The 24,003-nt window shown below is 42.4% G+C and overlaps 1 protein-coding gene and 1 long non-coding RNA gene across 2 annotated transcripts in view; one reads left to right on the top strand and one right to left on the bottom strand.

Moving 5' to 3' along the window:
- Window positions 1-3,725: 3,725 nt before the first annotated feature.
- On the bottom strand, window positions 3,726-4,814 carry LOC307149563. Its single transcript, XR_013819584.1, has 2 exons — window positions 4,506-4,814; window positions 3,726-3,960 (listed from the first exon to the last, which is right to left on the bottom strand). It is a non-coding gene; the product is annotated as an uncharacterized lncRNA (long non-coding RNA).
- Window positions 4,815-8,460: 3,646 nt separating this feature from the next.
- Window positions 8,461-24,003, top strand: part of heatr5b (HEAT repeat containing 5B) — a 61,925-nt gene continuing 46,382 nt past the window's right edge. The window contains exons 1-5 of the mRNA XM_079855469.1: window positions 8,461-8,550; window positions 9,285-9,415; window positions 16,647-16,858; window positions 23,042-23,150; window positions 23,723-23,872. Coding sequence (XP_079711595.1) covers window positions 9,290-9,415; window positions 16,647-16,858; window positions 23,042-23,150; window positions 23,723-23,872 — 597 coding nt within the window. The 5' untranslated portion in view covers window positions 8,461-8,550; window positions 9,285-9,289. The remainder of the gene's footprint in view (window positions 8,551-9,284; window positions 9,416-16,646; window positions 16,859-23,041; window positions 23,151-23,722; window positions 23,873-24,003) is intronic.

Genomic DNA, 24,003 nt, shown 5'->3' with positions numbered 1-24,003 from the left:
AAACGCATCATATATGAAGCACTATAGCGCGTGCTGCTCCTGCACCGCACACACACACACACACTGCACACGGAGTATGTGGGAAACGGCCGTAAGATCCACCTACAGTTCTTAGAAACTTAGATGTGTCACGCACATAGTATCTCTTTATTTCGTACAACAGCAGCACTCATCTTGTTTGTTTACAGCGGATGCCGATGAAGCGGCCGTAAACCGGAAACTGATATGCCGACAACTGACAATAGCGGAAGTTCGTCGCGACGCTTGTGCACATAGCCTATTCAGTACTTTGCGCGCAGCGCGTCTATGTGCAGGGCTGCACTCTTCGGGTCGTGTGTGTGTGTGTGTGTGTGTTCGCACAGAAAAACATACCGAATAAAGCTCTCTTTCGCGTCGTCACTCTTATTCAGATCTGTCCATATGTCTGCCCTTCTCTTTCTCCCAGACGTTTACATTTTTTAACGATTTGTGAGACATGCAGCATCAAGCGCATTCCAACTCGTGTGCCGCTAGATCAGCACGTTACAATTCAAATGTACGCATCTACCACAAACGCAAATCAGTTCTGACTGGATCTCTTCCCCAATCGTCCCTCCCTAACATTTTCGTCTATTTTTTATTCGTTGACGAAAATGTCAATAAATTTTCGTCATAGTTGTCGTCATTTAAAACTGTTTTTGATATAGTTATCGTCTCGTGTTTGTCTGAAAAAATGTCGTTGACGAAAATAATGGCGAACATTTTTCGTCAACGAAATTAACAATATAATATACTGTAATTGAGTGTGCATACCATAAACAGTGACATGTCGAGGTGTCTCTCTCCTGACTCCTGTTTGAAAAACGCGGACCAGAGATTCTGCTTTGCGAATCGCAAATCAAGCAGTGATTGACAGCGCTCTGATCCAATGGCGTTGGGCATTGTCATGTTGACAGTAAATCTAGCCCAATGATGTTGGGGGGGCACCAGGGGGGGCCAATCATATTCCAGGGGGGGCCGGTGCCACCCCGTGCCCCCCCTCTAGACACGCCCCTGCACACTATGTCGGGTTTTTATGTTATTTTCTTAAAACAGCTTGCTTATCAGTACTTCGGGCATAAACAATATATATCAAAAAAATTAACACTGTCACAGTACGTCGGACACAACCACACTATGTCGGGTTTTTATGTTATTTTCTTAAAACAGCTTGCTTATCAGTACTTCGGGTTCAAACAATATTTATGAATTTTAAAACAATGCCTCAGTACGTCGGGCAAAACCACACTGCTTCGGGTTCTTTGTTTTAAACTTCACAAAGTCACGGCACATCAGACTCACTAGTCTAGCCTATGCTATAACACACAATAGTTGTGAAATAATTCTATGACCACACTGCGTCGGGTCTATTCAATTACTTTAGAATTTCCTCAGAATTATTACAACTTCACAATCAGTTTCAAGTAGGCTACATTAGAAACATACACATTTGTTTCAGTTACTTTAGAAACAACCAATCTGAAATAACTCTGCCACCACACTGCTTCGGGCTTATTCAGTTACGTTAGAATCTTAAACAAAATTGTACGGAATAGGCTTAAAACTCCTCCTGCTAATACTGAATAAACCAAATTCGATCTCTTATGTCCTTAATTTTTCTTTTCTAGATTTTTTTTTAATCGAGGAATTCCTTGACAAAAACAGCATAAATGAAAGAAAACAGTTTTTCTTACCTTTTCCCTTTTTTGTTGGAAATCCGTCGATTCCTGGGTCTGGCTCGCCAATGTAAGAAAAAATGAAGTGGACGTCGAAGATCTCAAAAATGAAGTTTATTACAGCATAGCAGTGGCAAGGTACACAAAGCACCTTGGATTCAGCGGAGTCAAACAGAATGAATCTCATCCTCTCAGCTCAAACATTTATCCTCTATATCGTTTGTCTTTCCCTTCAACATGTAAATGAAGCTCTGTTTTAAATGTAAATGAAATCAGAACAGCAAAAGGTTTAGGTCAGGGGTGGGGAACCTTTTTCCTATCAAGGGCCATTTACAATTTTTGAACATTCTTTAAGGGCCATTGTAATGAACAGGGGCGTTTCTAGGTTTTAGGGGCTGAGCCCGAAACAAGATATCATGATTCGATACAGAGAATAATGTATATATTTAGGCCTATATGCAGGGGGGCAGACTGGTTAAAAAAATCAGTGCTGGCCCTGTTGCCACACCAGCCCATATTACCACACAGACACACACATTGAAATGTGAGGTAGTTAGGGGGGTTCGGGGGCATGCTCCCCTGAGAAAATTTTGATTTCTCGGACCTACATATGTGCATTTTAAGGTGTTTGAAGGCCAACATTTTTTGATAACAATAGCTTTAAAAGCATGTCAGTGGGCAGTATAAATTATTTGTCAAGATAACAGATTCTTAAACATGAGAATGAGGATAAATGTTGAAATGAATGATCCACACTACAAAATGGAAATGCAAAATGTTTCTGCTTATTGTTGACAATACAATCACATATTCCAAACAGGAATGGCCTTAAATGAGAAATCTTTCAAGGATTATTTTGCATAGATGTAAACTTTTTAGCATTAAAGATTGGTTTCAGCAACTTGTTTCTTTCTTGAGTTAATCAATGTTTTTGGCACTATTAAATCAGTTCAATTAAATTTCAATTGTTCACTCATAAAGACAGTCACTTCTCACCACCTACTGGCTTAATGATAAGTTGCGCAAACACAGACAAGCGGAGTGATACAAACTGTGAAAAGGCTGATGCTGGTGAAATATTCCAACACATTCGAGGACCTTATATATATATATATATATAGGCTACATATCAGAGTTAAATAGGAATACATTGTAATAATGTTAATCAAGCAGACTAAATCACACGACTGCGCAGCAATATTTAAGCTCATTATACAAAGGAAATAATTATTTATACTTTATACTTTAATACGCAAATGACAAAACGAAAGTAAAAGCAGCAGCCCCTCGTGGACGACTACCACACACGCACACACACACAGTCGTGTGATTTAGTCTGCACACACACAGTAAAGTACATGCCTGGTCCTCCGCTGTCTCCGATCCTTTTATGCGCCCCGAAGCTGATCAATGAGAAACTTGAAACCGGTACGGCGCGCGCGCCCCCGAAGTTCATCCGTGAGAAACTTGAAACCGGTGCGGCGCGCAGGTGACTCGTTAACACTCGCGCTACTGGCCTCGCCCTGCTCTCACGGCTCGTGGACTCGTGCCGCTTGCCACTTAGCCTATTTTGTGTTTTCTATCACAGGAAAAGTAATGAGATGTTTGTTTCTGGATTTTTTTTTTTTTTTTTTTTTTTGGGAGGAATTGACTCGCGGGCCGCATCAAACTGTTTTGTGGGCCGGACGTTCCCCACCCCTGGCTTAGGCAGGGTTCGAATTATGATTTCATCTTTGTGGGGGTCTCTTAAAAAAAGGAAAAAAAAGTAGCTTATGAGCAGGCGCGGTGTAGCTTACTAATGTAAATAAATAAAAATGTTAATAAAAAAGTGTTGCTAACCCAATTCAATTTAAATAGTACATGGTTTAATTAGTCATTTAAGGAGGTCTAAGTCTAAGTGGTCCAGTGGCAAAATTTTCGCCAAGCGTGTCAGAGGTTCTGGGTTCTAATCCGCACTCGTGTATTAGGGCTGTCAAAGTTAGCGCGTTAACGCAAAATCATATTAACGGCACTATTTTTTTTAACGCTCGATTAACGCAGCGCGTATTTTCTGTTTGACCCGTGGCCCAAAACCTAGTTGGAGAAATGGAGATACACAGTGTTGCCAACTTAGCGACATTGCAGACCCATTTAGCGATTTTTTCCCTTCAACAAAGCGCCCAAACCTTATTTAGTTTCTGAGAATCTACCGGTACCGCCGGTACTGCTCTCCCAGCACGCGCGCGCGCGCCTCTCTCTCTCTCTCGCTCTCTCTCTGCGTCTCGCGCTGGAGAGAGGAGCAGCGCTTTAAAGCCTTGTTTATACTCGACGCAGCCGCAAGAGCGCGAGTCACCGCAGACCGCGCGCGCACCTCTCCAGACGGACGAGGCATTTATACTTGACGCGCGCGCCGGTATGCGCAACGTGACTGCCAGTCTTTCTTGCAAACTTACTGGGCTGGTGTGGGTTCTTTTATGGTCCAAATACGGTCGGATACGATGTAGCAAGTCGTCGAACCGCTGAGCAGACATTCTAAAATAGCCAAAGTGCATTTGCTCGTCCATTGCACGCATTTCTTTAACAAGTACACCAGCTCGGACAAAGTCGCCTCGAAATCGTTCATCTTCGGATGCGGCGCCGCGCGCGATGTTACAAAAAGTGCCGTGCACACCGCCAGGCGAAATTGGGTCTTGCGAACCCAACGCGCGAGACCGCCCACTCCGCAATGACGTCATTTTTGCCGCGCGCGCCTCGCGATCTTGCGGCTGCGTCGAGTATAAACAAGGCTGCATTCAGTTAAACACAGATATGATGTTGCTTCTCTAATTTTACATGCAAGTATAGCCGAAATCGCAAAACAGATATTGTGTTTATCTTATGTGAATTTGATTTCATCAGACGACGGCTCGATTATCAGGATTTTTGTGCAGATTAACATCTTGGAAGGGAGAGCTGGTTATGTCTTGGGTCGCGTTTCAGTCACCATTTCATATTCATTCCGTTGTTTGACAACAGAAACAGTAAAATATACCAATGAAAACAGTTTTATTGAGAATTTAGCTTCATCAAAATGGGCACAGAGAGAGACAAACTACAATGTAGCCTAATAATAAATAATAAATGTACATTTAGCATTTTCAGAAGAGCTGCCCTGTCATGCAAAAATCTAAACATTGTGTTAATTGCTCAGTGCAAAGAAAGAGAAGTAATGGGAACCTGGTATTTCTTTGTTCTAATATGTGTCTAATAGACATGAACAAGTTCTTTGAAAAACATCTATGACCTTTGAAACATGTCTTGTCTTCATGCTCTATGTTGACTATGGTTTCAATAACAAATATACATTTGCATAAAGCATCCATATTTATCCATGCCCACATTGATTAGAGTATTACTAACTTGAAAAGTATTAATTTAAGGTACATTTAGAACAAATAAAAAAATGTGCGATTAATCACGAGTTAACTCATGACAATCATGCGATTAATCGATTAAAATTTTTAATCGATTGACAGCCCTAATATATATATATATATATATATATAGAGAGAGAGAGAGAGAGAGAGAGAGAGAGAGAGAGAGAGAGAGAGAGAGAGAGAGAGAGAGAGAGAGAGAGTCTCCACAACGAATTGAAGCGCGCGTCCGAGTAAAGACTGTGCCAGAGCCACAAGAGAACACAAGTAGCCTATCCACGCCACTGATCGCAGCGGCAACGAGCAATTTGATCGCTTTGATTTAAAAAACCCCCAACACATTTCAGCGCTAGATCACCTCTTATTTAACAAACAAACTAAATTAATGCTCTGCTAGTTAACTGGAAATGTTTTATTTATTTGTATTGTTATATTAATGCCGCGAGATGTTTCAAACGTGGTGGGGACAATATCGACCTTAGTAAAAAGTGGTGGGGACATGTCCCACCCGCAAATTACGCCTATGTTAAAACGCCCACTGTCGCGAATTTGCAACAAACCCCTTCCATTCAGACTGCAGGCGAGATAGCGTTTGTTTTCCCCCAATGCCTGTTTGTGCACATTCGATACATACCTAGGAACATTTTGCACGCACTGGTTTCTCGTAGGAGCGGTCGGAGTGGGAACTACATCCGGTTCACCGAAGCTAATATTTTGGTTTGCAAAATCCGCATATCAAGGGCGCAAATGTGGAGAAATTGCCCAAAATGAGTTAAGTTGTGCTAAGATAAAAATATGTACCAGATTATTGATTGCTTCTATAGCTATGTTATTCATATAGACTTCATGTGACGAATATTTTTTACGTACTTTGTAGATTTCTGTTTGTAGCAAATTTGCGACATTGGTCCATAACGGCTGGATTGGGCTAATGGCTACATATTATAATAATGCTGTATTTAGATGGTTTCAGCCAAAAAAAAAAAAATTTTTTTTTTTTCACAAAAAATAGCATGTTAGGATATAACACTATAAGAATATATAATGTATGCACTGGAGAAACAAGGAAAGAGTTAAACAGAGTGTAACATGGAATGTATAAAAACTACTGTCAATGTTAGGGAGTAGGAGAGTGTTTTGTTTCTTGCTGTTGTCAAGATTCATTAATTTGTCAATTAAAGTTTATAAGTTCTAACAACTTTGTGGCATGAATAAAATCTACATACCTGAGATGGGAAAATGTGTTTTATTAATTTTACCATTTTGTAAAAATTACCCTAAATGCCTGTTGTCGCAAATTTGCAACATACCAAAATTTCTATTTATTTGTTGTGCAAAAGTGAAATTGATAATCTCAACATTATTTACCAACTACTTAAAGGCAAAAACACACATAATTTTTTTTTTTATATACAGCTATATAAATTCAGGCGTTAAGGGGTTAAAATAACACTTGCCTTATGGGTTATGCTACTGCTAGATCGGACGTTGACGTCGCTTCTGTGAGTTGAGAAAAGTCAGTAAAAGTCCTGGCAGAAAGCGAAGCATAAGGATACGTGTGATGACGATCCGAGATCCCGCGAGATCCATATCTTGTCCTATCTTTTAAGTCACGCTACAGTAGTCTGAAGGAAAAAGTGCTTTATTTGTAATTTAAAAAAATGGTGCTGATGATTTTTAGAGACCCCCACAGGTGTATGATTTTACTGCTTTCATGGGAGCTCATCCTCTCTCTATGGGAGCTCAGCTCAGCTCCCACTGGCTGGATCTGAAGTGATCACATCTTTGATCTTCTATTAAAACAGAACGGTCAAATGTTTAAGGTGACAAGCTACTTGAAGTCCCTGTAATCAAGATGGTTGTTGGTTGCCCTCTGTGATACTATTTAGCCTACATATTACTGAGATTGGATGTAATTGTCTCTATATGATAATTAAGTTCTTTTAAGTGAAGGAACATTTGATATATATGTATTGGAGTGGAAGTTGTTGGGAACAGACCATAATTTCTTATAGTTATGTTTCCCAGTATATTCCCACAGCACCACAGCTGTGCTGGACAATAACTTTATTCTAGAGCTGCTGTGAAGCCAAAACAATCTCTGTTACTGTAATCTCCTATTATCACTGTAAAGCTGCTTTGAAACAATCTATATTGTTAAAGCGCTGTATAAATGAAGGTGACTTGACATTGTGATTCGGCTCTTGCACAGCTCTCTCTCCTGATTCCCCTCTCGCTTGATATCTCACACTTAGATTCCCTCTCTATCTGCGTTCTCTGCCAGTGTTTTCACTCTCCAGCCTCTCGTGTATTGTTATATTTTTCCTCATCTCTTCGCCCCTTGCTCGGCTGCCCGATTAAATATTGTTTCCTTTTACTTTGATTAATTTGTCTAATAAATACAGTTTGAACTGATGTGCTCTTGGGTTCTCAGCCGTTTCAGTAAGCTAAAGTTCTGAGAACGTTTTTATTTTATTTTTTATTATTTTATTATTTTTTATTATTATCCAACGAACTTTAGTAGTATACAATATAGTAAACAGAATTCACATATTAATAGCCTATATCTAAAAAAAAAACATAAAAAAAAAAAACCATGCCAGAGTGTACAAATTGATTAATTAATAAAACAATTGTCATAATCTTACATTCAAAAGTCATTCTTGCTTTTTTATTGACAATGTTCTCCAGAATGGTGCAATAAGGAACTAAGGAAGTCTCCTGAAGAAAATGAATACATTCAGGCTTGGATCCTGACCATTTCTTCTTGTGTATTTGAAAATTTCCCCAAATAATAAAAAGCTGTACAATAAAAGTTTAAATATTATTATTATTGCTTTCATTGGAAAAATACATTAAAAATAATTATAACATTTGCTTTTCTTCTAATGAAATTTTCCACATCCACCACAAAAAAAAAATACAATTACAAAACAGATAAATAATAGATTTTTTATTATTATTGAACAAAAATCACATGAATCAATATCTAAATTAAACCTCTCCAACACACTTTTAGCTGGATATATATACTTACTGTCTATATGGATATGTAAAACGACGTGAACGCGCCCCGATTACGCCCCAGAATGGCGTAGTCACGTGGCCTCTGTTATTTTCTCAGCGTTGGCTGAGAAACCAATGACACTCGTATGCGATTACAATGTAGAGGATTTCATAAAAAATAATTGCAGTTATCGCTGGGCGGATTTTCATGTTGGAAATAACCTGTGGAAATTATTATGTTTCAGTTATTAAACATAAAATACATTTGAATGTCCATCCTATGATGTCCAAACCTATGGTCCAAACATCCGCGCGCCCCCTGGAGGAAGTTAACGTTCACTTCCACGCACGTGACAGCATTCTCTCCATTCATTGGCTGTGAAGGCGGAAGTGACTCGCTTGCAGTAACCCTTCCGCCAACATCAATACAAGCACACAACATCACCACAAGAAAACAGGTAAGATAAACGCTAACTTCATAAACTAAATCTAGTTTATTATATCAGCCCGCCGCGTGTCATAATTGACAGTCTGTTCTCGATAAATGAATACCTCATTTCCCGGTGTTTAGTTGTGAATGTTTGTCATATTAGCTGCCAAGTTTAGCATGTCATTCATATGTGACTGAAGGATTGTAGTTCAGTTTTACGCAATATCTGACATATTTTCATTCTATAATATTAGAACAGGGTGTTCAAACATTTATATGTCACATATGATCATTCTTGTGCGAGGGACCCCGTCCTTACATTTAAAAGGCAGATATAAATGTATGTGTAAAGACCCAATTTATACTGTGACAAATACATATTGTCCTATAAAATATTATTTGGAGAATATAACTGTTATATATTTTTTACTCGCTATAGCACTGTGCTGTGTATTGTTTATTTGTTCAATTTATTTTTTAATGTAACTTTTATAATTCATTTGAATCTATTATTTATTCATTTATTAATATGAGAATGTTCTAATATTATTTATTTGTATCATATTTTGTATTTTAATCTTTTTGTTTACTTCATTTAATCTTATTACTTGTTTATTTTTACTTTTTTTTACAATGTGTGTCAGTATTATGTACTTGTGATTTAAATCTATTATTATTATTTATTTGAATGTATTATTTGTTATTGATTGTATTCATTCATGAATATGACTCTTGTGTGTGTTGTGTGTGTTATGGGTGTAGTAAGCATGGAGCTGGCCCACAGTCTGCTGCTGAATGAAGAAGCTCTGGCTCACGTCACCGAGGCCAAGAGAGCCGTCTTCATCTTCGAGTGGCTCCGCTTCCTGGATAAAGTTCTCATCGCTGCTAACAAGGTAAAAGATCACGGAGAAACACATAATTATGTAATCTAATCAATATACATGCACAAAAGTGTTTGTAAAAGCACAGATGTTATATAAACAGATACATTTGAAATAACTTCTGCTTCTATGTTAGATCAGACACTCTGCAGAGTTCTTGATGTTAGTGTCTTCAGATCTGAGGCCGGTTGAAAGAGTCGTTGATCATGTTTATTCCCTGCACACTCCTTCAGGGTTTGTGTTTCTGTAATGTGTTCTACGCTGTTGTTGCAGTTTCTGCTGATCTGATGTGAGATCATTCTGTGTAACTCAAGTAGTCTAAACATCTTCATTTTCATCTCATTTAAAGAAATACACAAATGAAGATGAAAGCCAACATATTAAACGTAATGGGTGTATATTTATTGATTAATTCACTATTTTGTAGAGGAGGTCAAAATGACCATTTTCACCTCAGATTTTGGAATGAGTGTGTGAGTGAGCGTGACTGTGTGTGTGTGTAACTGTTTCTCAAGCTGCTGTGTGTGTGTTTCATGGTGGAGCGGCGGCCACCTGTCACAGACACATCTATAAGAACGCACGCTCAGAGGGAAAACTCTCCTTTTGATAATATTAGATGAATGCTGAACACACAGTACACTGTTGTGTGTGTGTGTGTGTGTGTGTGTGTGTAGGTGGATGTGAAGGAGAAGCAGAAGCAGCTGGTGGAGCAGCTGACGGGGTTGATCAGCTGTGTGTGTGTGTGTGTGTAGGTGGATGTGAAGGAGAAGCAGAAGCAGCTGGTGGAGCAGCTGACGGGGTTGATCAGTAGTGTGTGTGTGTGTGTGTGTGTAGGTGGATGTGAAGGAGAAGCAGAAGCAGCTGGTGGAGCAGCTGACGGGGTTGATCAGCTGTGTGTGTGTGTGTGTAGGTGGATGTGAAGGAGAAGCAGAAGCAGCTGGTGGAGCAGCTGACGGGGTTGATCAGCTGTGTGTGTGTGTGTGTGTGTGTGTGTGTGTGTGTGTGTGTGTGTGTGCAGGTGGATGTGAAGGAGAAGCAGAAGCAGCTGACGGGGTTGATTAGTTGTGTGTGTGTGTGTGTAGGTGGATGTGAAGGAGAAGCAGAAGCAGCTGGTGGAGCAGCTGACGGGGTTGATCAGTGTGTGTGTGTGTGTGTGTGTGTGTGTGTGTAGGTGGATGTGAAGGAGAAGCAGAAGCAGCTGGTGGAGCAGCTGACGGGGTTGATCAGTGTGTGTGTGTGTGTGTGGGTGGATGTGAAGGAGAAGCAAAAGCAGCTGGTGGAGCAGCTGACGGGGTTGATCAGCAGTGTGGATGTGAAGGAGAAGCAGAAGCAGCTGGTGGAGCAGCTGACGGGGTTGATCAGTGTGTGTGTGTGTGTGTGTGTGTGTGTAGGTGGATGTGAAGGAGAAGCAGAAGCAGCTGGTGGAGCAGCTGACGGGGTTGATCAGCTGTGTGTGTGTGTGTGTGTGTGGATGTGAAGGAGAAGCAGAAGCAGAAGCAGCTGGTGGAGCAGCTGACGGGGTTGATCAGCTGTGTGTGTGTGTGTGTGTGTGTGTGGGTGGATGTGAAGGAGAAGCAGAAGCAGCTGGTGGAGCAGCTGACGGGGTTGATCAGCTGTGTGTGTGTGTGTAGGTGGATGTGAAGGAGAAGCAGAAGCAGCTGGTGGAGCAGCTGACGGGGTTGATCAGCTGTGTGTGTGTGTGTGTGTGTGTGTGTGTGTAGGTGGATGTGAAGGAGAAGCAGAAGCAGCTGGTGGAGCAGCTGACGGGGTTGATCAGCAGTGTGTGTGTGTGGGTGGATGTGAAGGAGAAGCAGCTGGTGGAGCAGCTGACGGGGTTGATCATCTGTGTGTGTGTGTGTGTGTGTGTAGGTGGATGTGAAGGAGAAGCAGAAGCAGCTGGTGGAGCAGCTGACGGGGTTGATCAGCTGTGTGTGTGTGTGTGTGTGGGTGGATGTGAAGGAGAAGCAGCTGGTGGAGCAGCTGACGGGATTGATCAGCTGTGTGTGTGTGTGGGTGGATGTGAAGGAGAAGCAGCTGGTGGAGCAGCTGACGGGGTTGATCAGCTGTGTGTGTGTGTGTGTGTAGGTGGATGTGAAGGAGAAGCAGAAGCAGCTGGTGGAGCAGCTGACGGGGTTGATCAGCTGTGTGTGTGTGTGTGTGTGGGTGGATGTGAAGGAGAAGCAGAAGCAGCTGGTGGAGCAGCTGATGGGGTTGATCAGTAGTGTGTGTGTGTGTGTGTGTGTGTGTGTGTGTGTGTGTAGGTGGATGTGAAGGAGAAGCAGAAGCAGCTGGTGGAGCAGCTGACGGGGTTGATCAGCTGTGTGTGTGTGTGTGTGTGTGTGTGTGTGTGTGTGTAGGTGGATGTGAAGGAGAAGCAGAAGCAGCTGGTGGAGCAGCTGACGGGGTTGATCAGCTGTGTGTGTGTGTGTGTGTGTGTGTGTGTGTGTGTGTAGGTGGATGTGAAGGAGAAGCAGAAGCAGCTGGTGGAGCAGCTGACAGGGTTGATCAGCTGTGTGTGTGTGTGCAGGTGGATGTGAAGGAGAAGCAGAAGCAGCTGGTGGAGCAGCTGACGGGGTTGATCAGCTGTGTGTGTGTGTGTGTGTGTGTGTGTGTGTGTGTGTGGATTTGAAGGAGGAGCAGAAGCAGCTGATGGAGCAGCTGACGGGGTTGATCAGCTGTGTGTGTGTGGGTGGATGTGAAGGAGAAGCAGAAGCAGCTGGTGGAGCAGCTGACGGGGTTGATTAGTTGTGTGTGTGTGTGTGTAGGTGGATGTGAAGGAGAAGCAGAAGCAGCTGGTGGAGCAGCTGACGGGGTTGATCAGCTGTGTGTGTGTGTGTGTGTGTGTGTGTGTGTGTGGATTTGAAGGAGGAGCAGAAGCAGCTGGTGGAGCAGCTGACGGGGTTGATCAGCTGTGTGTGTGTGGGTGGATGTGAAGGAGAAGCAGAAGCAGCTGGTGGAGCAGCTGACGGGGTTGATTAGTTGTGTGTGTGTGTGTGTAGGTGGATGTGAAGGAGAAGCAGAAGCAGCTGGTGGAGCAGCTGACGGGGTTGATCAGCTGTGTGTGTGTGTGTGTGTGTGTGTGGATGTGAAGGAGAAGCAGAAGCAGCTGGTGGAGCAGCTGACGGGGTTGATCAGCTGTGTGTGTGTGTGTGGGTGGATGTGAAGGAGAAGCAGAAGCAGCTGGTGGAGCAGCTGACGGGGTTGATTAGTTGTGTGTGTAGGTGGATGTGAAGGAGAAGCAGAAGCAGCTGGTGGAGCAGCTGACGGGGTTGATCAGCTGTGTGTGTGTGTGTGTGTGTGTGTGTGTGGATGTGAAGGAGAAGCAGAAGCAGCTGGTGGAGCAGCTGACGGGGTTGATCAGCTGTGTGTGTGTGTGTGTGTGTGTGTGTGTGTGTAGGTGGATGTGAAGGAGAAGCAGAAGCAGCTGGTGGAGCAGCTGATGGGGTTGATCAGCTGTGTGTGTGTGTGTGTGTGTGTGTGTGTGTGTGTGTGTGTGTGTAGGTGGATGTGAAGGAGAAGCTGGAGCAGCTGCCGGGGTTGATCAGCTGTGTGTGTGTGTGTGTGTGTGTGTGTGTAGGTGGATGTGAAGGAGAAGCTGGAGCAGCTGCCGGGGTTGATCAGCTGTGTGTGTGTGTGTGTGTGTGTGTGTGTGTGTGTGTGTGTGTGTGTGTAGGTGGATGTGAAGGAGAAGCTGGAGCAGCTGCCGGGGTTGATCAGCTGTGTGTGTGTGTGTGTGTGTGTGGGTGGATGTGAAGGAGAAGCTGGAGCAGCTGACGGGGTTGATCAGCTGTGTGTGTGTGTGTGTGTGTGTGTGTGTGTGTGTGTGTAGGTGGATGTGAAGGAGAAGCTGGAGCAGCTGCCGGGGTTGATCAGCTGTGTGTGTGTGTGTGTGTAGGTGGATGTGAAGGAGAAGCAGAAGCAGCTGGTGGAGCAGCTGACGGGGGTTGATCAGCAGTGTGTGTGTGTGTGTGTGTAGGTGGATGTGAAGGAGAAGCAGAAGCAGCTGGTGGAGCAGCTGACGGGGTTGATCAGCTGTGTGTGTGTGTGTGTGTGTGCAGGTGGATGTGAAGGAGAAGCAGAAGCAGCTGGTGGAGCAGCTGACGGGGTTGATTAGTTGTGTGTGTGTGTGTGTGTGTAGGTGGATGTGAAGGAGAAGCAGAAGCAGCTGGTGGAGCAGCTGACGGGGTTGATTAGTTGTGTGTGTGTGTGTGTGTGTGTGTGTGTGTAGGTGGATGTGAAGGAGAAGCAGAAGCAGCTGGTGGAGCAGCTGATGGGGTTGATCAGCTGTGTGTGTGTGTGTGTGTGTGTGTGTAGGTGGATGTGAAGGAGAAGCAGAAGCAGCTGGTGGAGCAGCTGACGGGGTTGATCAGCTGTGTGTGTGTGTGTGTGTGTAGGTGGATGTGAAGGAGAAGCAGAAGCAGCTGGTGGAGCAGCTGACGGGGTTGATCAGCTGTGTGTGTGTGTGTGTGTGTGTGCAGGTGGATGTGAAGGAGAAGCAGAAGCAGCTGGTGGAGCAGCTGACGGGGTTGATTAGTTGTGTGTGTGTGTGTGTGTAGGTGGATGTGAAGGAGAAGCAGAAGCAGCTGGTGGAGCAGCTGACGGGGTTGATTAGTTGTGTGTGTGTGTGTGTGTGTGTAGGTGGATGTGAAGGAGAAGCAGAAGCAGCTGGTGGAGCAGCTGACGGGGTTGATTAGTTGTGTGTGTGTGTGTGTGTGTGTAGGTGGATGTGAAGGAGAAGCAGAAGCAGCTGGGGGCTGTTCCATAAACCAAGATTAGAGTATAAGCCAGGCTTATTTCGGTTAGTCAGGCTTATTGTCGGTGGATTCTGTTTCATAAAGCAAACTTAAAATAGTTCAAACTCAGTTACCCTGGCAACTTATGCTGGAAACTAGCCTGGTCCAGGGCAGGCTAACTGTCAGGCTAAGCCTCAGTTGTTACACAGATCCTCTAACACTGACCAATAGGAACACAATGATATTACCACTGACACTCTCTCATACCATTATTGGACTTTATTAACCACTATTAGTCCAAAAATAAATACACAGTATACAGAAAATCAACTTAAATAAGGCTACAATGATAAATGAGACAATATAGACCTATATATATATATATATAGATAGATAGGCCTAAATACAATATATATACTACAGGTTTTCTTTTTTTGCTGGCTGAATGTTTTGTGCCCAAGATTTAATTAGATTGTTTTAAAGATTTATGAATACATTTCTCTCTGGTTTTGTTTGGCAGCTGTAGTACATGTTTATGATTATTAGAAGAACATTAGAACACAATCTAAAAAAAAGCTTTTTAAAGCAGAAGTTAAAATCACAAAATTAAAAATAAATAATTACAAAAGCAGAGTATAAATTTTAACTATTAAGATGAATCTGAGCTTAGTAATTGACAGTATATTAGCCTACATTTGATTTACCCCATTACAATAGTCCCTTTACAGTTATTGCTATCATAAAAATATACACATAGGTTTAAAATTCTAAATAAGGCACATCTAATGTCCAAATAACAAATATTTTAGTATATATATATAATTTACTTTATTATGTCTTTCAATTCAAACACATTTAACACAATTATACAAATTGACAGTTCCTTTAAAGACATCATATTTTCCCCCAATAAATATTCCTTATTTTTCCTTCTACTTTTTTTCTTTTGTGATAATACCCACCAACACATAGCCTAAAAACACACATGATTAGAACAATAACCAAAAAGTACATAGTTAGACACTTTTACATATGATTTAAGGGGGAAAAGACAAAAAACAATAAATAAATAGTAATAAAAATTTAACATTAACATATTTATATCAAACTCTTATAATGACACATAATTCCTAATAGTTATTCAAGTAATATTATTTGAATATCAAATATTCAATATTTAATAAGTAAATAAATAAAATAACAAATAACTAGAAATAAAAGGGAGGGAGGGTTATATAAAAATGTAGTTAATGTAGGCTAATATATATTCCTTTATTTTATGGAATAGTCTTTGATTTTAGAGTTGCACATACCTTTTCAAAATGTATACATTTGCTCTTAATTTAATGTTATCCTCTCCATAATGTACTTTAGAAACTAAATCTACTCATTTAAAACTGGGGATTCTTGCTTTCTCCAAAAAATTATTGCATTAAAAGCTGTAATTCTCAGCATTCTAAATAAGTATACATCATCTTTATTAAGTAGCATAGGTCCTATACCCAAAACTATATTTTGTATCTTTTATATATTTAGTTTCTTAAAAAAAATCTTCCCTGAATTATAGGCTACTTCACTGAAGTACTTCTGTTCGCTAGAAGTTCAGTGCAACTTATCCAACATCCTAAAGATAAATTATTATAATTAGAAGATATTTCTAGTGTTATAAAATATCGCATATTAATTTTCCAAGCAAAATGTATATTTTAGTCAGAATTATTGCGCTCCTATTTGGCGCGCATGCGCGCAGCAGCGCTCGTTCAATATGAAAATTAGCAGCAAAATGGATACATTTGCTTGACTTTCGAACATTTACAGATGGAGAATATAACTGTAAAATGTAAGTTTTGAACTGAGGGGGGGGGGGGAGGGGGACATGTCACAAACGCATAAAACAGCACAAAATATACGCTGTTTGATGGTGGATCGATTTGATCCACAATCGACCTCTAGGGCTGCTTAAGAAACGCGTGCACACGCAATTATCTAGACTAGATAAACCTGGATCAAATTAGTGAGATTGCGTGAGCTTCAATTACCTTTTATGGAACCACTTTAGCCCCAACTCATTTGTTAGGCTCATTCAAGTCAGGTTTTGGAGTTTAATCCCCGCTTTTCTAAGCGGCTTTTATGGAACAGCCCCCTGGTGGAGCAGCTGACGGGGTTGATCAGTAGTGTGTGTGTGTGTGTGTGGGTGGATGTGAAGGAGAAGCAAAAGCAGCTGGTGGAGCAGCTGACGGGGTTGATCAGCAGTGTGTGTGTGTGTGTGTGTGTGTGTGTGTGTGTAGGTGGATGTGAAGGAGAAGCAGGAGCAGCTGACGGGGTTGATCAGCAGTGTGTGTGTGTGTGTGTGTGTAGGTGGATGTGAAGGAGAAGCAGAAGCAGCTGGTGGAGCAGCTGACGGGGGTTGATCAGCAGTGTGTGTGTAGGTGGATGTGAAGGAGAAGCAGAAGCAGCTGGTGGAGCAGCTGACGGGGGTTGATCAGCAGTGTGTGTGTGTGTGTGTGTAGGTGGATGTGAAGGAGAAGCAGAAGCAGCTGGTGGAGCAGCTGACGGGGTTGATCAGTAGTTCCCCCGGGCCGCCCACTCGTAAGCTGCTCTCCAAGAACCTGGCGGTGCTTTACTCCATCGGCGACACTTTCACCGTCTTCCAGACACTCGACCGGTGCAATGACATCATCAGGAGCAAAGATGACACCGCTGCTTACTTACCCACCAAACTGTGAGTGTGCTCAGTTACACTCACTCACTCACACTCACATACTCACTCACATACTCACTCACATACTCACATACTCACTCACTCACCAGTGTTTCCCCTACAATGTATTAAGCAGCGGCGCCGCTGCAAAATCTTCACATGATCAGTAATATCACGACATTCACTTACACACGTTGTCATAAGGGGCCGTTCACATGAAAATATTTCAAATGTGGGCGCGCAGAAAGCGCACTCATAATAGAAGCGACGCAGCAACAGACACAACGACAGACGCCACGGGAGAGTGAGCAAGCGTTTGTGGAAAGGAGAAAGTGGTACGAACTTTTCTCCGTTTAAAGGGGTGATGAACTGAGAAATCAAATTTTCCTTGAGCTTTTGACATATAAGAGATCATCATACTATAATAATATCCTGTAAGTTTCAGAACTGAAAACTACCTTGTTAGTCCAATAAAAGCTTTTATAGACATCAGGCTCAGCAAACGACTCGTTTTTCAAAGTGGGGAACTATGACGTCAAAGAGGATAAAACACCTCCTCCACAAAAGAAGATCAACGCCTACTTCAACACGGCCTGTTTAGCCCCGCCCACCGATTCGCCCAAACATGCTAAATAACATAGGACATGATAATTGCTAAACCGGATCGAGCTACTTCCAAGCAATAAACATGCGGTTCACTAAATATTGTGCAGTGCCTGTTTGTGCAAGAAGACAGTCTGCATAAGCTTCCTTCGGATTCCAGCATGGTTAAACTTTATTAAATCAGTCAATCTGCACAATTTCCCGACACGGATCTGCCAGCAACATGTAAGTAACCATGTGTATTCTAATGCCTGATCTGCGATCAGTGATTTCCGATGTGTAATTATTCAAGTTCAGATATCTTTCTCTTAAAATCGTTAAATACTGTTTATGCATCAGTGACTAAACGATCAACTTCACATAATTTCTCGTAGTATTATGAAAAAAAGAATAACTAATTATTAAATTATATACAGAAAGCGATCAAAGAACGATCCCTTTCCAATCGTCCAAGCTGTCAATCAAACAGCACAGCGCGAGCCGCGAGAGCTAATCTGGACACTTACCAAACTCGTGATGAAATAATGACAGTGTTACACTACACAACGAAGCTGTTACTGTGTATTCACATCGTGTTTGCATTGTGATTTGGTGTAAGCATTTGTGAGAGTGCAAAAATTGCGTTGCAATGATAAGATCTTTATTCACGCGATCAACAGACTGTCTGTCATCTGCTCAGTCAGTAGTGCTCATCATGCTGCAACCTTTCATGTGATGGAATAGATTTAAATATAATGCTTTAAACGATACTTTTCACGATTTGTTAATCTCGATAGCTGTAATAGTAAAAACGTAGTAAAAGTTTTCGAGAGAGTTCATGTAATAATAGCTATTTCATATGCAAGCATGTCAGCCAATCACAGCAGTGGGCGTTTGCATTGCAGTCTCACAGCAGACACGCCCCTTAAAACGGAGCGTTCAGATCTGAAGCTGAAATGAGGCTTGGAAAAATGGCTTTTATTTATAAATTATGACAATTTTTGATGTAAAAATCATACTAACATTATAAGGGCACCCCAGGCAACATTATAAAATAATAAAACAATCCAGTTCATGACCCCTTTAAGTCTATGGGGTCGCTGTGTCCATTTTTTTTACTGTCTATGGAAAATATGCCGTCCCGCCCTTCCGTGTTCGGCGATCAGGTTTCATTCTCACGCAGCTTGTTTCGTAACTTCACGTGCGGGTCTTTTCCGCTCCGTGTTTGCGCCGCGCTCTCCGTTCCGTGTGTGTGTGTGTCGGCGTACTGCGCTCTCTGCTCAATGTTCCGCTCTGTGTTTGCGCTGCGCGTTCTGCTCCTTAACGGCCCAAACGCTCCAATCATGTAGGCTACCGATCATGCACTGGAAAAGCAAAGTCCGCTCAAATAACGTGAAATTTCTCAGTAGTAGACTTCTGTTTGCTGAGCTGGTATAGCCATGCTGGGCAACAATGGTAAAATGACCTGCTCTGATCACATGCTCTGGTAATAAGAGCTTTGTATGACTATACTTTATTTTGATAATTAGTCAAAAAATAAATCTGTTAAATCTGAGTATGTTGCATAGAACTGAATGAAGAATAATATATTGATGTTTTAGATTTTAATATAGGGCTATTTTCTGTCCAATTTGTGTGGACATTTTTCTTTTTTCCCCCTTTTTTGTGTGTTGTTCAATTTAATTAGTGATTCTATATTTAAATATTGATGATTACAAGTTTGGGGGAAATGCGATTAATTGCGATTAATCACAGCAAATTGTCTTTCTTACATTTGAGCCCCTGCCCCTGATGAACTCTTTGCACATCCCTGGAGGTTAGTGAAGTAAAATAGGCTATGCAAGCTAGTCACCTTTTAAAATAATGAAAAGTTTCATTTGGATTTTAATGTTCAAAATGTCTACAGGATAAAATAAATGAAAGTACTGGTTACATGATGATGTATCTAAGTGCGAAAGTGTGTTACAGAAAAAAAGATCAGCAGTGCAGATGAGGGAGGAAAGAGTTTCATTTTTCCACTATAAATTTCTACCTTACATCTGAAAATTAACACAAAAGAAAAACATGAATAATGCTGTCCTAATCCTGTTTGTGACCAGTTCAAGGTACGTGCTGCAATAATCATGCCTTCTGTTGATGGTATGTCAAATTTGTATGTCTCAAAATGTCCATTTCTATCCACAAAACTTGCCAGAATTCATGGTTTAAGGGGTTATAAAAAAAAAAAAAAAAATTCTTGAACCCCCCCCCCCCCCCCCCCCTCCGCCCCACCACACCCCGCCCACGTAACAGCACCGCTGCTGGAAAAATTTATAGGGGAAACACTGCTCACTCACTCACTCACATACTCACTCACATACTCACTCACTCACTCACATACTCACTCACTCACATACTCACTCACTCACTCACTCACACACTCACTCACTCACTCACATACTCACTCACATACTCACTCACTCACATACTAACTCGCATACTCACTCACTCACTCACTCACTCACTCACTCACATACTCACATACTCACTCACATACTCACTCACTCACACACTCTCACTCACACACTCACATACTCACTCACTCAATCACATACTCACTCACTCACTCACTCACATACTCACTCACTCACTCACATACTCACTCACTCACATACTCACTCACTCACATACTCACTCACTCACATACTAACTCACTCACTCACATACTCACTCACATACTAACTCACTCACATACTCACTCACTCACTCACTCACATACTAACTCGCATACTCACTCACTCACTCACTCACATACTCACTCACTCACATACTAACTCGCATACTCACTCACTCACTCGCATACTCACTCACTCACTCACATACTCACTCACTCACTCACATACTCACTCACTCACTCACATACTAACTCACACACACACACACACACACACTCACATACTCACTTACTCACTCACTCACTCACATACTAACTCACATACTCACTCACTCACTCACAATCTCACTCACTCACTCACTCAATCACATACTCACTCACTCACTCACTCACTCACATACTCACTCACTCACTCAATCACATACTCACTCACTCACTCACTCACTCAATCACATACTCACTCACTCACTCACATACTCACTCACTCACTCACTCACTCACATACTCACTCACTCACTCACTCAATCACTCACATACTAACTCACTCACATACTCACTCACATACTCACTCACTCACATACTCGCATACTCACTCACTCACTCACTCACTCACATACTCACTCACTCACTCACTCACACACACACTCACATACTCACTCACTCACTCAATCACATACTCACTCACTCACACACTAACTCACTCACTCACTCACTCATTCACACACTCACATACTCACTCACTCACATACTCACTCACTCACTCACTCACTCACTCATATACTCACTCACTCACATACTCACTCACACACACACACACACACACACACACACACACACTCACATACTCACTCACTCACATACTCACTCACATACTCACTCTCACATACTCACTCACTCACACACACACTCACATACTCACTCACTCAATCACATACTCACTCACTCACATACTCACTCACTCATTCACAATCTCACTCACTCACTCACTCACATACTCACTCACTCACTCAATCACATACTCACTCACTCACATACTCACTCACTCACTCAATCACATACTCACTCACTCACATACTCAATCACTCACTCACTCAATCACATACTCACTCACATACTCACTCACTCACTCACTCAATCACTCACATACTAACTCACTCACATACTCACATACTCACTCACTCACACACTCACATACTCACTCACTCGCTCACTCACTCACTCACACACTCACATACTCACTCACTCACTCAATCACATACTCACTCACTCACTCACTCACACACACACTAACTCACATACTCACTCACTCACGTACTCACTCACTCACATACTAACTCACTCACTCACTCACTCATTCACACACACTCACATACTCACTCACTCACTCACTCACATACTCACTCACTCACTCACTCACTCACTCATATACTCACTCACTCACACACACACACACACACACACACACACACTCTCACTCACTCACATACTCACTCACTCACATACTCACTCACTCACACACACACTCACATACTCACTCACTCAATCACATACTCACTCACTCACTCACTCACTCACTCACTCACTCACATACTCACTCACTCACATACTAACTCACTCACTCAATCACTCAATCACTCACATACTAACTCACTCACTCACATACTAACTCACTCACTCACTCACATACTCACTCACTCACTTACTCACATACTCACTCACTCACATACTCACTCACTCACATACTCACTCACTCACATACTCACTCACTCACTCACTCACATACTCACTCACTCACTCACTCACATACTCACTCACTCACATACTCACTCACTCACTCACTCACATACTCACTCACTCACATACTCACATACTCACTCACTCACTCACATACTCACTCACTCACTCACATACTAACTCACTCACTCACTCACTCACTCACTAAATTAATTTAATTTAATTGATCAATCAACGATACTATTGATCAGCATTACCAAACGTTGACGTTCCACTAGAAACAAACATTGATGTATTGTTTTAATTTAATACTGTGAAGCTGCTTTGATACAACCTATGTTGTGAAAAGCGCTATATAAATAAACTTGACTTGACTTGACTTGACTTGACTCACTCACATACTCACTCACATACTCACTCACATACTCACTCACTCACTCACTCACATACTCACTCACATACTCACTCACTCACTCACTCACTCACATACTCACTCACTCACATACTAACTCACTCACTCACTCACTCACATACTCACTCACTCACTCACTCACTCACTCACATACTAACTCACTCACTCACTCACTCACATACTAACTCACTCACTCACTCACATACTAACTCACTCACTCACTCACTCACTCACTCACATACTCACTCACATACTCACTCACTCACATACTAACTCACTCACTCACTCACATACTCACTCACTCACTCACTCACATACTAACTCACTCACTCACATACTCACTCACATACTAACTCACTCACTCACATACTAACTCACTCACTCACACACACACTCACATACTCACTCACTCACATACTAACTCACTCACTCACTCACTCACATACTAACTCACTCACTCACATACTCACTCACTCACTCACTCACTCACATACTAACTCACTCACTCACTCACTCACTCCAAACACTCACATATACTCTCATACTCACACTCTCACACACATACTCACACTCACACACTCGCATATATTCACACACTAAAAGTATATTCACACTCTCAAACTTGCACAAACACACTCACACTCACTCACTCACTCACACTCACACACTCACTTTCACTCACACTCATTTACACTCACTCACACTCACATATACTCTCACACTCACAAACTCACACTCGCACACATACTGACACTCACTCACTCACTCACTCACTTACATATACTCACACTGACGTGTGTGTGTGTGTGTCGTGTGTGTGCAGTGCTGCGGTGGCGTGTGTCGGGGCGTTCTACGAGCGGATGGGCCGAATGCTGGGCAGCTCTTTCCCTGAAACCATCAACAACCTCCTGAAAGCTCTGAAGAGTGCAGAGGTACTGTGTGTGTGTGTGTGTGTGTGTGTGTGTGTGAAGAGTGCAGAGGTACAGCAGCTGTGTGTGTGTGTGTGTGTGTGTGTGTGTGTGTGTGTGTGTGTGTGTGAAGAGTGCAGAGGTACAGTAGCTGTGTGTGTGTGTGTGTGTGTGTGTGTGTGTGTGTGAAGAGTGCAGAGGTACAGCAGCTGTGTGTGTGTGTGTGTGTGTGTGTGTGTGTGTGTGTGAAGAGTGCAGAGGTACAGCAGCTGTGTGTGTGTGTGTGTGTGTGTGTGTGTGTGAAGAGTGCAGAGGTACAGCAGCTGTGTGTGTGTGTGTGTGTGAAGAGTGCATAGGTACAGCAGCTGTGTGTGTGTGTGTGTGTGTGAAGGGTGCAGAGGTATAGCAGCTGTGTGTGTGTGTGAAGAGTGTAGAGGTACAGCAGCTCTGTGTGTGTGTGTGTGTGTGTGAAGAGTGCAGAGGTATAGCAGCTCAAGTGTGTGTGTGTGAGTGTGTGTGAGTGCAGCTCTGACCTGTTATTCCTCTCCTTCAGTTTCTCAAGCTGCGGTGTGTGTGTGTGTGTGTGTGTGTTTCAGGCTCAGGGTCGAGGCGAGATCCTGCTGAGTCTGCAGAAAGTTCTCAGTGGTCTCGGTGGAGCGGCGGCCTCGTGTCACAGAGACATCTATAAGAACACGCGCTCGATGCTCACCGACAGATCCATGGCCGTCCGCTGCGCCGTCGCCAAGGTGAGGAGGAGGTTCACTGAGACACCCACACCCACACACACACACACACACACACACTCATACACCCTCACAGTTCACACAGAAATCTGAAGCAGCACGACTGACTGATTTCAACATTGATTAATAATCAT

Source organism: Squalius cephalus, assembly GCF_949319135.1.
Source record: "Squalius cephalus genome assembly, chromosome: 21".
Classification (NCBI taxonomy): domain Eukaryota; kingdom Metazoa; phylum Chordata; class Actinopteri; order Cypriniformes; family Leuciscidae; genus Squalius; species Squalius cephalus.
The sequence above is the reverse complement of the archived record's forward strand: the minus strand, read 5'-3'. Positions and strand labels throughout refer to the sequence as shown.